General features: G+C 36.5%; 2 protein-coding genes and 1 pseudogene across 2 annotated transcripts; all 3 read right to left on the reverse strand.

The window, feature by feature from the left end:
- Positions 1-1,123: 1,123 nt before the first annotated feature.
- Positions 1,124-3,754, reverse strand: LOC119994933 (probable terpene synthase 6). Its single transcript, XM_038841277.1, has 8 exons — positions 3,700-3,754; positions 3,374-3,468; positions 2,919-3,195; positions 2,439-2,817; positions 2,138-2,356; positions 1,882-2,020; positions 1,524-1,766; positions 1,124-1,420 (listed from the first exon to the last, which is right to left on the reverse strand). Exons 1-8 carry the CDS (start codon positions 3,752-3,754, stop codon positions 1,124-1,126), a joined length of 1,704 nt encoding a protein of 567 aa, XP_038697205.1.
- A 1,271-nt stretch (positions 3,755-5,025) lies between these two features.
- Positions 5,026-8,418, reverse strand: LOC119994944 ((-)-kolavenyl diphosphate synthase TPS28, chloroplastic-like). Its single transcript, XM_038841284.1, has 12 exons — positions 8,130-8,418; positions 7,830-8,022; positions 7,511-7,731; positions 7,298-7,418; positions 7,105-7,217; positions 6,763-6,989; positions 6,565-6,680; positions 6,353-6,451; positions 6,022-6,276; positions 5,775-5,898; positions 5,433-5,642; positions 5,026-5,307 (listed from the first exon to the last, which is right to left on the reverse strand). Exons 1-12 carry the CDS (start codon positions 8,416-8,418, stop codon positions 5,086-5,088), a joined length of 2,190 nt encoding a protein of 729 aa, XP_038697212.1. The 3' UTR covers positions 5,026-5,085.
- Positions 8,419-11,459: 3,041 nt separating this feature from the next.
- Positions 11,460-14,671, reverse strand: LOC119994934 (annotated as a pseudogene).
- Between the last annotated feature and the right edge of the window lie 465 nt (positions 14,672-15,136).

Here is a 15,136-nt window from a genome sequence, read left to right on the forward strand (position 1 = left end):
AGATATCTGATTTGTCCATAAGTGCAATAAACAGGTGCAAAAATAACAACCAGATCAAGGAATGACGAAAGAAAGGACTGCAGTAGGCAAGAAAGATGAAATAGAATTTGAAGGTGAGAAACTGATATGAAATGGGATAGTGATTACCAAGGCTCCGATACCATGTTAGAGAAGTGAAAGGATCTGTATTTCACTATATGTTGATTGTGTACAACATGCCTTTATATAGGCGTTAGAAAGGAAAAGTAAGAAAAATAATGTCAATAAAGTAAATCAAAGATATTGTTGATATCGTTGACAAATTCAAAGATTTTGTTCATTTGTCAAAGATATCAAAGATTTTGTTGATATCTTTGACAGACACAATCAAACACGTGGAGAAGAACGAAGCTCCTGGACAAGGGCGTGCAACGAATGGAGCGACATCAGGTGGACGGCAAGGGCGGAATCGGGAGGCCACCGCCGAAGTCAGGCCACGGTGTACACCTGGGAAGGGCCCGATGATGAGGTGGAGAACGAGTTGTCGCCGCCACCACCGGCGATTGATGAGGGGGACCCTAACTATTTGGACGAGGAAGCGGAGGATAGGATTGTGAAAGGAGAGAAGAGTGACGTGGCAGGGCTGGTTGTTGGTGATGTTGAGGTTGAGGTTGCTAAGGTTGCCCAAGAGAAAAAGGATGTGGGTAGGTGGAGATTGATCCTCGCTTCAAGGTCGACCGAAATTGGGATTGGGAGTGCTTTTTTGGTGTATTTGGTTTGGTTTGGTTATTTTCCTTGTTTGACATAACAAATTATCTAATTCACACGCATGTAAAAAAGTACTTACGATTCTAGAATCACGAATAGTTCAGATGACACTAAACTATCTCATAGAGTTCTTTGAATTCGAACCTCCCTACCTCTCTCCTTGTATTCAAAAAAAAAAAAATTATAGTTATGAAAGTTTTCCGAAACTTTGACACATAAATCATTAATAGGATCAGATACGAAAACTACTTCTTACTCAATTCATTACACATGCAACAGTGCATGATAATAAATCTACACACGGGAAACATTTTATTCGTGCCAATAGCAATATTTACTATCGATGGTCTGGTTTGGTTTGCATCTGCTATTCCTCTCATATGGGATATGGCTCAACGAAGGTGGTCTTGACATGTTCTTTTGAATATGTTGTGTTTGTGTATACGTCGTTAACATTATAAAACGAATGTGCTACGCGTGCAAGGTTAACAACAAGCATCAGAAGCTCCCTTGGGACGACGATATTTGGCCTCATCTGTTCTTCATTTATATCCTTCCACGCACTCTCAATCACTTCTTCCCTGATATATTTGATTGCTTCTTCCTCAGAGACGCCATTTTCATTCATATAGCACTGTAAGCTGGAGGCAGAATGTCCCAACTTTTGCTCCACCTACAGAGATATTATTGCAACACAAAAGCATGTTAATTACTAGCTAGATAGTTAGGATTTTATGGTTTATGTAATAATAACTACTGCAGTCATACAATCATACCTTGCGTGTTGCTGTGTCGTTCATGAGGCGACCAATTGCTTGTGAAGCTCTAAGAATCTTACTATTTTTCAGCCATTCAAATGCATCTGCCCCTACACTGTCGATTCCTAGAAAAGAAGGTGCCAGCAATGCACGAAACGTGATCGTGATTAATCCAGTTTCCATATATTCGTCAAATGGAGGAACACAGCGTCTATGGAACCACTCAGCCTCGAGATGGTAGCCTCTCACCAATTCTTTCATCTAATAAAGAGGCAAGAAGTGAAGATAGATGAATAGCAAAACATGTATGCATGTAGCAATTTAAGCATGCATATATAGAGTTGGGTAGAAGAAGCTGCAGTGAGATCACACGTACGGCATCCTTGGCATAAGAGACTAAGTGAGATCTTGCTTCGTTTTTCAGCTCATTCTCAAATCCATGATAAATATCCAACATAGTGCTATAGATCATTTTCATATAGTCTGGAAGTTGATCAATTGCGCCAATTTCCCACCTAGAAAATTAAAATGGAATGTTAATCTAGTTCAACCCACGAAAAAACTAGAAAAATATAAAGCAAGCATGCAAATACTCTAATTGAGGAACAAGTTGGGACTCGAGGCAATAATACCTCTGTATTGCATCTGTCAATAATCTGACTTCTTCAATTGAACCATATACATCATATATGTCATCTAACACCGTGGCGAGGGTTATGACTTTGTTGACAAATATTCGTGACTTTGTGTATTGTGGCTCAAAGTGAGTTCCAAGAAGCCACAAATGGTTTTCTGCAATTCTTTCTCTTGCATAACCAAAATTTGAAGTAAAATCAATTTCCTTGTACCACCTGCACAAAATAACATATAATATTTTTGTCAAACACATATCTTAATTTTCAAATTCTATTTGGCTTCCATATTAACATTTACCTTGCGACATGGGTCAGCTCTTTTCGATGCAAGAGCTGTAGTCGATTAAAATCCAGTTTTGCAAACTTGAGCAGCATCTCATTGCAAGACTCATCCTCTTCATAAGAATCTATGTACTGCCTCACAGCCAATCTTTCACTGCTCTTGTGAAAAGGATACACCAAGGCATATTGTATATGTTTGGCGAGGCGGTCATCACTTTGATTTGCGACCAACTTAAGGAGGAAAGTAGTTGTGTAAGCAAGAGCTTCATCTAAAATAGCCTCCCCATGCATCCTTAAATGGGCAGCCTCGTACAAGCTTAGCATGCCCTTGACATCATTGACTAGGCTCTCCTTGAACTCACCAGTACTATTTTCCTTGTACATGTTGAAAACATCTGTTCACAATCAATTCAGACTCCATTTAAACCAACACATGTTAAACGTAACTATATAATTAAGAAGAAATTAAGAGCTTAAGCTTAATTTATTTACTTACCACAAGACACTTTGTAGCCATATTGTCTAAATACTCGGAATACAAGTGCAACCTTCTCTAGGTTGTAGTTATTTATCTCAACAAGCTTCGCCATGGTGTGGTCAAAATATTGTTGGAGATGGTCTTCAATCTCACTCTCAAAGTGATATGATAAACCAAGACGGCATAACAAATGAATCAGTCTGACTATCTCCACTGGATTGCTGGTAGAGTCTGTTAGCATTTCTTTCACTCGGATTTTCAACTCTTCTATTTGCTTTGTACATGATTCAAATTCCTACAATGAAGTGTTCTTTATTTTTCTACAAAAATTGCAGAACAAAAGAGGAGACCTATATAGCTAGTCTGATGGCCTCAAGCACACAAAGAGCATATTGAAGTAATTAAGCACAGTCTAAGAAATCAAACAAGAAAACTAGCATGGAAAGCCATTAACTAAAGAGCTATATGGTTACCGCGTCGTTTGAGGGAAGTGATGCAAAATAACTATGACCCCAAAAAGGTGGGAGATAATTTGCTGACGGGCGGAAGCTCTGCGGCTGAGCGTTTGCTGCCATGAATAAAGAAATTAATGATGCAAGAATATCAAGTAAGAGGCAAAGCAAGGAGTGAATTCAAGAGCAGAGGTGTGGAGCTAAATAGCTCTTAATCTGTTGTATATATAGACGGTATATATGCATCATTGACGATGTATTCTTGAACAAATAACCATGCCTTTGTGCAGACAATCAGTGACCTACTGACTAGGGATAATGTTTGAAACTGCAATAATTGTGACAACCATGCATATAATTATAATTTCTCATTCTTTTCTTCCCTAGCGAAATATCAGCCATGTCAAGACACAACAGCAGTCCAAGTTGCATGTTTAATTACATCACCCAACACACTAACGCGTATGTATTAACGGACCGCTACCCTAATACGTATTTCACGTGGGATCACAGCTCCCAAAAAGAGAATCACATGATCATATCTCAAAATTTTCTTTAAAAAAAAGAATACTTGTAAACTCTCGTATGAACGGGATCGAAGACATACAAGATGTACACATACCTTACACACATAATATCCCACTCGAATTTTCAGAGTATAAAGTTCATTAAAACTAAATCTCACCCTAATAAACGAAGCACTAGTCTATCATATGAATGGGGTGGAGAATTTATCTTCTTACTATTCTCACTGAATCGCATGTATTTCAGTTATCCCTTTAAACTTAGATCATCAACATTGGACTTGATTTTTTAAAAAAAAAAAAAACATGTCAATGGTGCTGATTGTGTAAAAAAAATGTGACGTGGACTTCTGGCGACGCCAAATGACACTCCAACTGTCACGCATCATTTTCTGATGACTAGGTGACATGTCGTGATAAAAAAATGACTAGTGATTCACCGAGTTGAGAAATTTAAAAACTCGATAACCGATATGAAACGAGTCATATCTTTCAATAACCAAAATGGATATTTATTCATATTCAACAATTGATATTTAGGTATTCTGCGTTCTTGGTTCAATTTTTTTTTCTTTTTTTACATTTTTGTTTATAGGATTTCGTATTCAACACTAGATAGTAGATATTTTCATTTAGCCGGTCATATATTTTGTACATATATGTATCACTAGTTAAGATGTTCTTTGGGACAATTTGTCTTCGATATTTTTTTAATTATTTTCATTTGCTTTCTCTTTGTGTCCCCCGACTGCTAAGACATTATTCACTAATGACTTGACATATTTAAAGTGTAACAGTACCTTTAAGGAGATTTGAGTGACTACGAGTCTAATAGATTGTAACATTCGTAACGTAAATTTCCCCACTCTCATTGTTCCCACGGGTTGGATTCATATCCGAACTTTCATAACAAGACAATTATTCCTCCTTATTAAGTGGTGTACATCTTCTCTCCTTTTCAATTTGAGATTCTAAGTTTCTCATTAAACTTGAGAAAACACACTTTCTTTTTTCTTCCTGATAACATACTTAATAGGCTGATTAAAATAACAAATTAAATACTTAATTATATTTCATTCAATTTAAAATACACCAACATAAATGACTCAAAAACACAAATCAAAGGAGTTCAATTTTGTTGGAGGATAATCTCTCTCACACTTGAGAGACAAGAGTACTGCTTACATTAATAATGACTAAAATTAAAGTTTAATCAACTCTCTCAAAGAGTACTTTAGCAATGTGGGAATCCAGAATCTTTGGATGAATAAAGCCATTGCAATAGAAGGTCTTTGTGACCAAGAGAAACACTTGCTTCATATTGAAGTTGATGCCATCATGATGATTGAGTACCATCTGCACAAGTTGTTGCATGTCTTGCTCTATTTCGGACGTTACGATGATAGCAGGGTCTCTACCATTGTCATGTGTCTAAAAACTCACAGAAATGTTTATTAGTCTTATTGGAGGACAGTATGTGTACATATGTATATATATATACATATCTCGCATACCTACTTAAGTTGTTAGAAATATTTAGCAACGTAATTAATTACCTCTTCTTGCTTGTACTTGGATTGCCGATGATTGTATAGTTGACAGCAAATTTTGTTAACAAGGTTGAAGAGTCGTTCGTAAAAAGGACCATGCTTTGAACTTTCCTCTGAGACCTTATGTCCGGCCATGAGATTTATCGTTTGCACCATTAGTTCTGCTTCTTCTCCTCGTCCCACTCCTTCTTGCCATGTCAGCAACCATTTTTCCCACTATATATATGTACTTACAAATTAATTTGATATAAAATGGTGATCAACATGTAATTAGGGGGGGGGGGGGGGGGGGAATGTAATTACGAAAGTTGGTGTAAACATCTAGTAATAAAGAACAAAAGAACTCACAGAATGATAGAGATGGTGAGTAATGTCCTGATCATAAGCCTCCAATGCATCCAGAGAAAACTGATCTAGAGTTTCAAGTAGCTTCCAGATAAGTATTAATTGTGTAGTATCGTTTGTCTCCAACCTTCAATAAATAGTTTTAAAATTTTTAGTATTGAAAATTATATTTCAATTAAATTAGAATTTTAATATTTTCACAAAATCAAAGTTTTAATTAATTAATAATTAAAACAATGTGGTCACTCACCTGATCCCTTTAGTGTCTTGCCTTGAACTCTTACATTTTTGGAATTCCCTAAGAAAGGACATCCTTTGCTTTGTTGAGTTGTCTGCCTTATCAAAATAAGATGCAATGGTTTCCACCAAAATTGCAGTCTTAGCCCAAGCGAGTCGCTCTCGCCTCCTTTCTGGCTCAAAAATACTGGCTGCACACATAAAATATGCACAAAGAAGACTTCTTGTGCTTACCCCTAAGTCTCCTAATTTAAATCCTTCATACCACCTGCATAATATTATATCTATTCATGTCAATATATATGTAGAAAAGTATGTGTATATATATATATATAGGTTAGTACTTTTGGATATTGTTCCATTCGATTTGATGCAATGACTGGCAATAGTTGTAATCAAGCTTTGCAAGATGTAGGTACATGTCATTGTCAATGAAGGGCTCCCTGTGATACATATACATATATAGATGTTAATAAACTAAATTAAATATATATATATATATATATATTTGTGTGTGTGTGTGTGTGTGGAATTAAAATAATAAATAATTAATTACCTGAAAAGAGTCTTGCCAATATGTACAACATCTCCAGCCCCATATTGGTCCACATAGAATCTCGCTTGTACTCGAGGCAAGCTTGCGTACCATGGAACGTCCAATGCCAATCCAATCTTGTTCAAACAATGAACAACCCATTTTCTAATATTTAACTTTATTTAGTAAATATGATCAAATGAATAGTTAAATACGCACCTCACCAGCTAAGTCCTTAAGGATAATCCATTTATCAAGGAATCGATTAGCTTCTCGTTTTCTGCTCAAGAATTTGGATGCGAACTTCTTCGCTTCTTGTAGAATTTTCTCTCCCGAAAATAACATTTGGGAAGCCCTGTACAAGTTAAACATTACACTGATTGCCTCATTCCACTGTCCTAAATAGCATCTGAATTCCTTCCCTTCCGTTGAATACCCAAATGCATCTGCCAAACATACAAATCAAAACAAAACCTAATTTTAAATCACCATTATAAATTAATAATATAGTCTAAAATTACTTAATTAATTTATGATATGTATGTAATATACACGTCTTGCCTGGAGAAACTTCATAACCATACAATCTAAGCAAGTAGAATCCCATAGATGTATCATCAATATCGTGAAGTCGGAAATTGCTTGACCAGGATATTCCATCCTCAGTCCAACACCTACATATTGAAAATTCAGTTAATTTCTGCTAGAAGGTAAATATCACTATATATATGTATGTATGATATCACAATCACACCTGTGGACATGATTCATATATTCTTCAATCTCTCGCTTGAAAAATCTAGTGATTCCTAGGCGCTCCAAGCGATCTACAGTCCACAATCGTTCGTACAAGTCCACTGGATACATCGTCGGGGCTTACAACAACAATATAATACAAAATAATTAATTTAGATATATAGCTACATGCACCAGGGAATCAGTAAAGTTAGAAATTAAGTTGATTTACCTGCGCCGTTGAATCTTTGGACGACCTTGTTTAGATATTTGAAGCAGTTTTGGTCTTTAGTTTGCAAATATGCATAAGCAGTGGAGGATGGGGAGGACAAGAATGACCCATCTTTGCTCTGCATCTTCAGAATCTTTTCCCAGTCCAAATCCATGTCTTGCAGTCCTTCCAAGCTGAAGAGTACTGTTGTGGGCACATTGTATATCCCTTCTTTTGATATCCTACACACACACACACACACATATATATACATTGTTAATTAGTATCCCGTATTAATTAGTTAAAGTATTCACAAGGTGTATGTTGCATATATATATACCTTGTGAGTTTCAGGTTCCTCTTGAATATGATATTTTGCAAGGCTGAACAAGTATGATGATCATCAGGAAGTTGAATGCCTAATTTCCGAGCCATCTCAAGAATGGAAGGGAAAACAATCTCAAAGCCGCCAAGAAAGTGCTCCTCATTCTCCTTCTCCAGCATACTCATTTTCTCATTCAAAAATGATATTCCTATCAATTAATTATTGCCACAAATTAAAAATGATATTCCTTAAAATTTGCAAAACTATTTCACTAGTTGTAAGTGTTAACATATATATATTGACTAGCTAAGCTACCTCTTTGGCATTTGTGAGGGTGAATATTCCACGTCTTGAGAGCAATAACGCAAGCTAACGTATTGAGGATCCGATCACACAACAAGAAATAACGAGGGTCACCCCATGAACCATCCGACAATTGATTATGGGCGATCCAATCTAAACAACATGGAAACTGTGGAGTACTTCCAGTTTGGTTGGTGTCTTGTATTAGGGCAACCCAAGCTGTGTCATAAGCTGAAATGCTCATATCTCCATCTTCCATTGAACCCAAAAACGATTTCACGCCATTCACTAGCTCTTTCATCTGTACATGTACAATATTTGACAATTTAATTACTTACGGCATTAAAAATACTTTTCGGTTTTATTTATCACATGAAATTGAGAAATATCATATCATATAAATTAGAAGCATAATATATGTTCTTACCTCATTCTTCATCGTCTCTAGCGTACTATCCTCATCCATGGCCAAGCATTCTGCACCATTAAAAAAAATTTGTTTTGTAAATTTATGCAAGTCAATCTATCCCCGTATAAAACTTTATAGAGACGAGCAGTACTAGCTAGCTATCCTTATATTTGACCGATCGATGTAATACTATGTATATATGTAAATGTAGTGTAAATATAGACAAAATTACTAATTATGGGGAAAAAAAACTGAGTAGTACAGAATCTAATTAATATTGCATGTCAGAGATTATGTTGGTCCTCATTAGTCTAAAAAAATTGTTAAATCGGATGTTATCTGTTTTGAGCATTTGAACTCCATTGCATTAACATTAATTTGAAGAAAGAAAACATATATAATCAAATTAGAAAGATTAAAAACGTACCAAAGAAAGATCGACATGATGTATTTGTGAGCGTACGTACGTGTAGTCTCCACTACTTATTGCTCCTATTAGGGTTTTTGTTATGAAGCTTGAACTTGAAGCACAAGTGCTTATACAAGTATTTGCTAATAATAGTGATTCAAATATTTGGAACATCACAAGCGACCATGTTGCTTCTTTGGCTTCTAGTACTCAATTATTTAGTAATATTAAGCTTATAAATTATTACTCTTTTCAATAATCAAGATAAGAAATATATTCCATATCTGGCATTTTCATACTCAATAACAAGTTGGTATTATACTATTCAAATGCTAAAAATACTAATATCATAGTATATATCATGGTGATGACTGATGAGAGTTTGTCTGCATGTAATTTGTACCAACATTATACATGGAATATATTCCTTCTTGGAAACATAAACCAACTGCTGAGCGAGCCGAACTTTTATTCTACCGAAGTATAGACAGTAAAAGCCCACTAGCCTAACATGGCACCAGATCAAGCCTAGGAAAGTACAGGTGTCAATAGGCACCACGTAGGGGCAGACTAAGCCCACACACCTCCTTATGAATATTCAGGAGGAGGAGAGACTAGAACCCATGACCTAAAGTCAGGGACATGCAAAGTCTTTGACAATCAACCAATGGCTCAAAAAAAATATAATAAAAAATATATATTATAGGAAATTAATTAGAAGTGTAATACAAGCAGTAAAAATAAAACTATTACTGAAAATGACCATATGTATATATATGTGGTTTTTTTTACCTGATCCTCCATATATTCTCTAGCTTACCATCCTCAACCATGGCCAAGCATTCTGCAGCACCATTAAGAAAATACAGGAGCTCCATTGCATTAGCAGTACTAATTTGAGTTAGAAAACATAATTAAATTAAAAACGTACCAAAGAAAGACATGATGTATTTGTCTAGCTACTTCTTATTGCTCCTATTAGGGTTTTTATTCTGAAACTTGAACTTGAAGCACAAGTATTTATACAATTAAGTTTTTGCTACATCTTCGACAATATTGTATTTCCTCCAATCTCTCAATATTAATTCAAATATTTGGAACATCACAAACGACCATATCAGGATAAGGAATCCTATTCCATATCTGACGTTTTCATTTTCAAAAAGTAATTTGGCAGTATTATATATTATTACTTACAACTATCATTGTCTTACCAAAAATAGTATATCCTGATCACTCTGCATGTGTTTGTCAGTTAGATATTATTAAAAACTGTTGTCCGCGGTGTGCCGGGGCTCTGCTCCATAGCTCAATTATAGGGCTCAAATATACAGTATTTTTTAAAAAAAAATTGGAAAATTATATTTATATTTTTTGATAGTATTACATAATAATTACACTTCTCTCTCAATATGCATAACTAGGTATTTATATAATCATTAAGTCATTCATCTCTCATCCGTTTTCGCAATCATCACTTCACAATCTTCTAGTAGAAAAAAGCTCTCAATTTACAATTGCAATAGATAAAGGTAAAACTAGCGTTATGAGTCTATAAACAAGTGGATAATGGTAGAGAATAAAACAGGGATTGAAGAGACAATGAAGAATGGATTGGGATTTTGTTTTATATTATTTTTAAACAGAAAATTATTACAAAACATCATATTTTGCTTACTAAAAGGCCCAATTCATCCACTGAACTAAAGAAGGACGTGCTAATAAGAACAAATTTTTATATAAATTTCTCAAAGGGGGTCACCGCCCCTTTCTAAGGATCACAAGTGACCATATTTCTTTGGCTTTTAGTACTCAATTATAAACTGTCACTCATTCAACCGACAAGATCAGGAAACTATTCCCTATATTGACATTTTCATTCTCAAAGCAAATTATTAGTTTGTATTTTCCCCTTTCTTGGTAAAACAACTGTTGAGTGAGTCAGCCAAAAAATAATAATTCATGTAAAGACAATGTCACAATGATATCAGTCGAAAACACATGCATGGCGCGGCTACTTCGAAGTTTGATCAATCAAAGTAGACAGGTATTGTATATAACTATATATACATATATATATATATATATCCATACTTATGAAATATCCTTTATATCCTTAAGGCGTAAAAGGTGTTAGATATGGTGGATTCTTTTTATATTTGCAAGATTTTATTACTTCTGTTATGGGCTTTCACTAGCCCGTTTACACTATAAAAAATAGACAATCATCAGTTCATCACCTCAACTAATAATGCACAACGATCGATACGGATTATTCCTCCCCGGCCCAAGTTGAGCCTTAAAAGAAAAAATATTCGGCTTGTTTGTGCTACTGGAATTAACGACTCTAAATGAAGGATCAAGGGGGCCTGAAATTAACGACTTTGTGTGCACCATAACGCCGCAAGTCCCCGTAGATTCACTAGAGATCTCAGCAATTAATATTCAAATTATCTCAGTAATTGAGTTGTATGCATTTGTAGAATCTACGAATTCATTTGAATTCTCTTTCCAACTATACTGATGGAATAACTGGGATCTGCTAGGATCTTTACTATTATCACCTATAAATTTCATTGATTTTGAAAGTTCCATTGATTTACTGAGCTATCATAGCTTTCTTCAGATAAAGAGTTGGGTAGGCCACACAATCATTTTATTGGCAATTACTCGACAATCATAGTTTTTGTCTTCACATGATTCGTTTCTTTGGTATTAGCTTCAAGGGAATGAATTTTCTCGCAGCCAACCCTGACCATTCACTCATGTCCACTGATTCTGGACTCAAATTGGTGCCGAGCTCCCAGTCAAAACAGTGAAGCAACGATGCCAGAGCGAGTTGAATTTCCTGTTGAGCTAATGACATGCCAACACATATTCTTCTTCCTGACCCAAATGGAATCAGCTCAAAATTCTGTCCCTTGTAATCAATTTTGGAACCTAAGAATCTCTCCGGCTTGAAACACAGTGGATCCTCCCAACAATCCGGGTCTCTTCCGATTGCCCATGCATTGACAAATACCGCTGTATCTTTCGGTATTTGATAACCCATATAACTGGTGTCTTCTCTGCAACTTCGTGGAATCAGCAATGGAATTGCAGGATGCAGCCTTAGTGTTTCCTTGATTACTGCCTGCAAATATGGCAGTTCATCCATGTCTTTCTCCTCAACCTTTCTATTTGGTCCAACAACTTGCAGGACCTCTGTTTTGACTCTCTCCATTGATTCCGGCTTGCATAGTAGATGTGTCATTGCCCATTCGACCACACTACTTGTAGTCTCCGACCCAGCGAAAAACATTTCCTGAAACAATTACACAGTCGTTAAGTTTAACATGGCCAATTTATTCATTTAAACGAGCCTTTTTTTGTGATCAAAAACCACTCAACTCAGTATATCCTTTGGATAATTGATGTAGATATGATTGAAGAGTTTGCTTTACATTGTATGGAGGCCTTTGATCGTCAACGTGGGAGGAAGCTTTGTGGCTAAGAAACAACATACGGACGTGCAGGCTTTAATTATTTAACTATTAGTTTTACTTAGTTTTGTTTCCTTTTTTTTAATTAAGTGTCTATGGGCAGATATGTCTTTAAGTATTTTCTTTTAGAGTTCCTACGTGACCTATTTATTTGGCTTGTTTTTTGAGTTGAACAATTATTATTGAGTTTATGATATAAAATACGGCCGCCTACGCGTGAGCTGATTTACCTATAGTTCTTGCTTGTGCCGAAGCGAGGATTATAGAAGAGTGTGTTCTTGCTGGTGTGTTTGATTTTCTGCGTCTTATAATCTCGCGCTGCATCAATAATTGAGTGAGCGTAAATCTTGACTGCTTTTTTGTCAGCCCTGGGTTGACAGACAGATAAGAATGGGGCTCCAAACCCCTTAAACCCACTGCAATACTTACTCACCAGTACAAGTATGACGAGGCTGTGACCGAGATCTTATCTTTTCCATCTCCTCCATTCTCCAGCAGCACATCCAAGAAATCCTGCTTCTTATTCTCTCTACCTGATTTGTATTCCTCCATCCTTTCCTCAACAAACCGTTTATACCATGTTTTACCGGCTCGTCCCAAATGTTGTTCCATATTTTTCATGATCCCCTGTGGATCCAGCCGTTTCAGGAATGGTAGGAAATCTGACAAATTCGGCTTCACAGCACACTCCATGAACGCGTTCATTGCAACAAAGAAATCATGTCCTCCTTTCGACGATGAGCTGAAAAGATCGCGTGAAAGCACAAGGTTGCCAATCAGATTTAAACGACATGAGAAATAAGGAGTGAGCCAAATTCACCTCCCCCTGTTTCTCCTCGTGCTCGCGCTGCTGCTGGCGTCCTCTTTCGATGTTTCGTATCAAGTTGTCGACGCACTTTCGCCTGAGATGAGCAGTCTCGTTGATTCTTTTGGTGCCTAGTAACTCCATGGTGCATAGACGTCGAAGGAGGACGCCAGTGAGGGCCAAACTGGCAAACTCCAAGTGATCCTTGGTTGTAATTATGAGCTGTGAGTGCGACAAAACACTTGCGGTCGCAGAATGCTTGGTCATGATTCTTGAATAGCTCTGCAGCTGCTGCTGCTGATTGAACCACCATGGTGTTCCATGGACCCCAGTTTTAACCAAATTACTGGTCCGTACTTCAATCGGAGATTGTACAAAAGTCCGATGAGGTACGGATCCAAGATCGAAAATGTTCCAAAGATAGGCCAATCCTGGTGTCCTGGTGGTCCTGGATTTTTCTCCGGTGGAACAGAATCAAAGCTGCTGCTGCTGCTGGTATGAGAATGGTTGACCAAACAAACCAAACTACAGAGGCAAACCATTCTGGAGCAAGCGGACGTCGTAGTGTTGTACACTTTTACTGCGTTGGACTCTATATATTAACCATCACTGCTTTTCACTTTTATTATAGCTACTAACTATTTATTCATGGAAAATGAGGTGTATTAGTGTTTTGTCAATTTTATTATAGCTACTAATTAACTATTTACACATGGAACATGAGCCCCGGTGGAGGATGATAAGTAAAAGTTGATGGTGCCAGCTGCCAACGTGATTCATGTTCATGGATTTTTAATATCCTAAATCATTGCAATTATCAAGTGTTGGGATTTTTAAATTCATGATCGCCACTCAATCAAATAAAAAATAATATCTATTATCTATCCACATCCAATATTCCGTCAAGGACGCGGTATGATTTACGGGCTCTAACCAAATCTCCTTCTCACCCTCGCAAAGCCAAGTCTCCCTCTCACCCTCGCAAAGCCATTGCATATTTATAATCGAATCAATTCCGGCACATTGATGGTTATCAAGCAAAGACGATCTCCAAAATAAAGACAGATTGGAATAATCGGAGTCAGGAATTGAGACCTGGACCATCCAAATCCCGGTTTCGCCGTGCTTCTTTGTAGATGTGGGCTTTGACTCTTAAGGCCGAATTTTTTTGAATGGATATTGTCCTCCTTGGCCCAAGTCGAGCCTTAAAAAAAATCCACAGCCCGTTATCAGTACCCCTATAGGCACTTGGGCAGCCGATGAGGTCGGGCTTGTTTGGGCTACTGGACCATCTACTTAAGTTTGATATGACCCAGACCCAGACCCAGACCCACCATGTGCGCAATCATTATTGAAGAGCAAGAAATGCTGGATGACAGCAGATGGAGCAGTCATCAATGCTGCTCCAATTAATGTGTTTGATTTGGTCGAAACTACAAGTAATTCCATTCCACAGACGGGATTTCTCTACTTTTTATAGCTCAACATATCTGGCTTGTCCTACTTACTTGTTCTTAGTATAACACCGACAAAACAAAACAAGGGTGGTTTTGGTAGAATGATTTGATTAATTTTCAATGTTAATGAAAAGGTTATGAAAAAGAAATTTAAACTTAAAACTGTATAATATGTAGATTCACCCTGCCAAACAGACAGATAATTTTATAAGCTTATTAACGTTTATGACACTTAAGATTGCGATAAAATTAACGGGTTTTTTTTTTTTTTTTTTGCCTATTAACATGGAGAATGCAAGTCACACTTTTAATTATATATATGAGCATTTCAAATTAATTAATAATGACCATATTGCAAGTAGTATATTTTTGTGTATCCTAACAAAGATTGTTATAATATGAAGAAATTGAAAGGATGAAAGAACGAAGTTAGAAGTAGAAGAATGGTCAGAGACGT

This window comes from Tripterygium wilfordii, unplaced genomic scaffold, assembly GCF_013401445.1.
Source record: "Tripterygium wilfordii isolate XIE 37 unplaced genomic scaffold, ASM1340144v1 ctg31, whole genome shotgun sequence".
Lineage (NCBI taxonomy): Eukaryota > Viridiplantae > Streptophyta > Magnoliopsida > Celastrales > Celastraceae > Tripterygium > Tripterygium wilfordii.

Bases quoted from the DNA above. Each gene is read 5' to 3' on its own strand.
- LOC119994944 (XM_038841284.1), bottom strand. From the start codon at position 8,418: ATGAAAGAGCTAGTGAATGGCGTGAAATCGTTTTTGGGTTCAATGGAA. The intron at 8,023-8,129 runs GTAGCTTAGCTA...ATTAATTGATAG, and splicing joins CCCTCACAAATGCCAAAGAG to GAATATCATTTTTGAATGAG. The intron at 7,218-7,297 runs GTGTGATTGTGA...TTCAATATGTAG, and splicing joins TATATGAATCATGTCCACAG to GTGTTGGACTGAGGATGGAA.
- LOC119994933 (XM_038841277.1), bottom strand. From the start codon at position 3,754: ATGGCTGATATTTCGCTAGGGAAGAAAAGAATGAGAAATTATAATTAT. The intron at 3,196-3,373 runs GTAACCATATAG...ACTTCATTGTAG, and splicing joins CACTTCCCTCAAACGACGCG to GAATTTGAATCATGTACAAA. The intron at 1,421-1,523 runs GTATGATTGTAT...ATATCTCTGTAG, and splicing joins ACGACACAGCAACACGCAAG to GTGGAGCAAAAGTTGGGACA.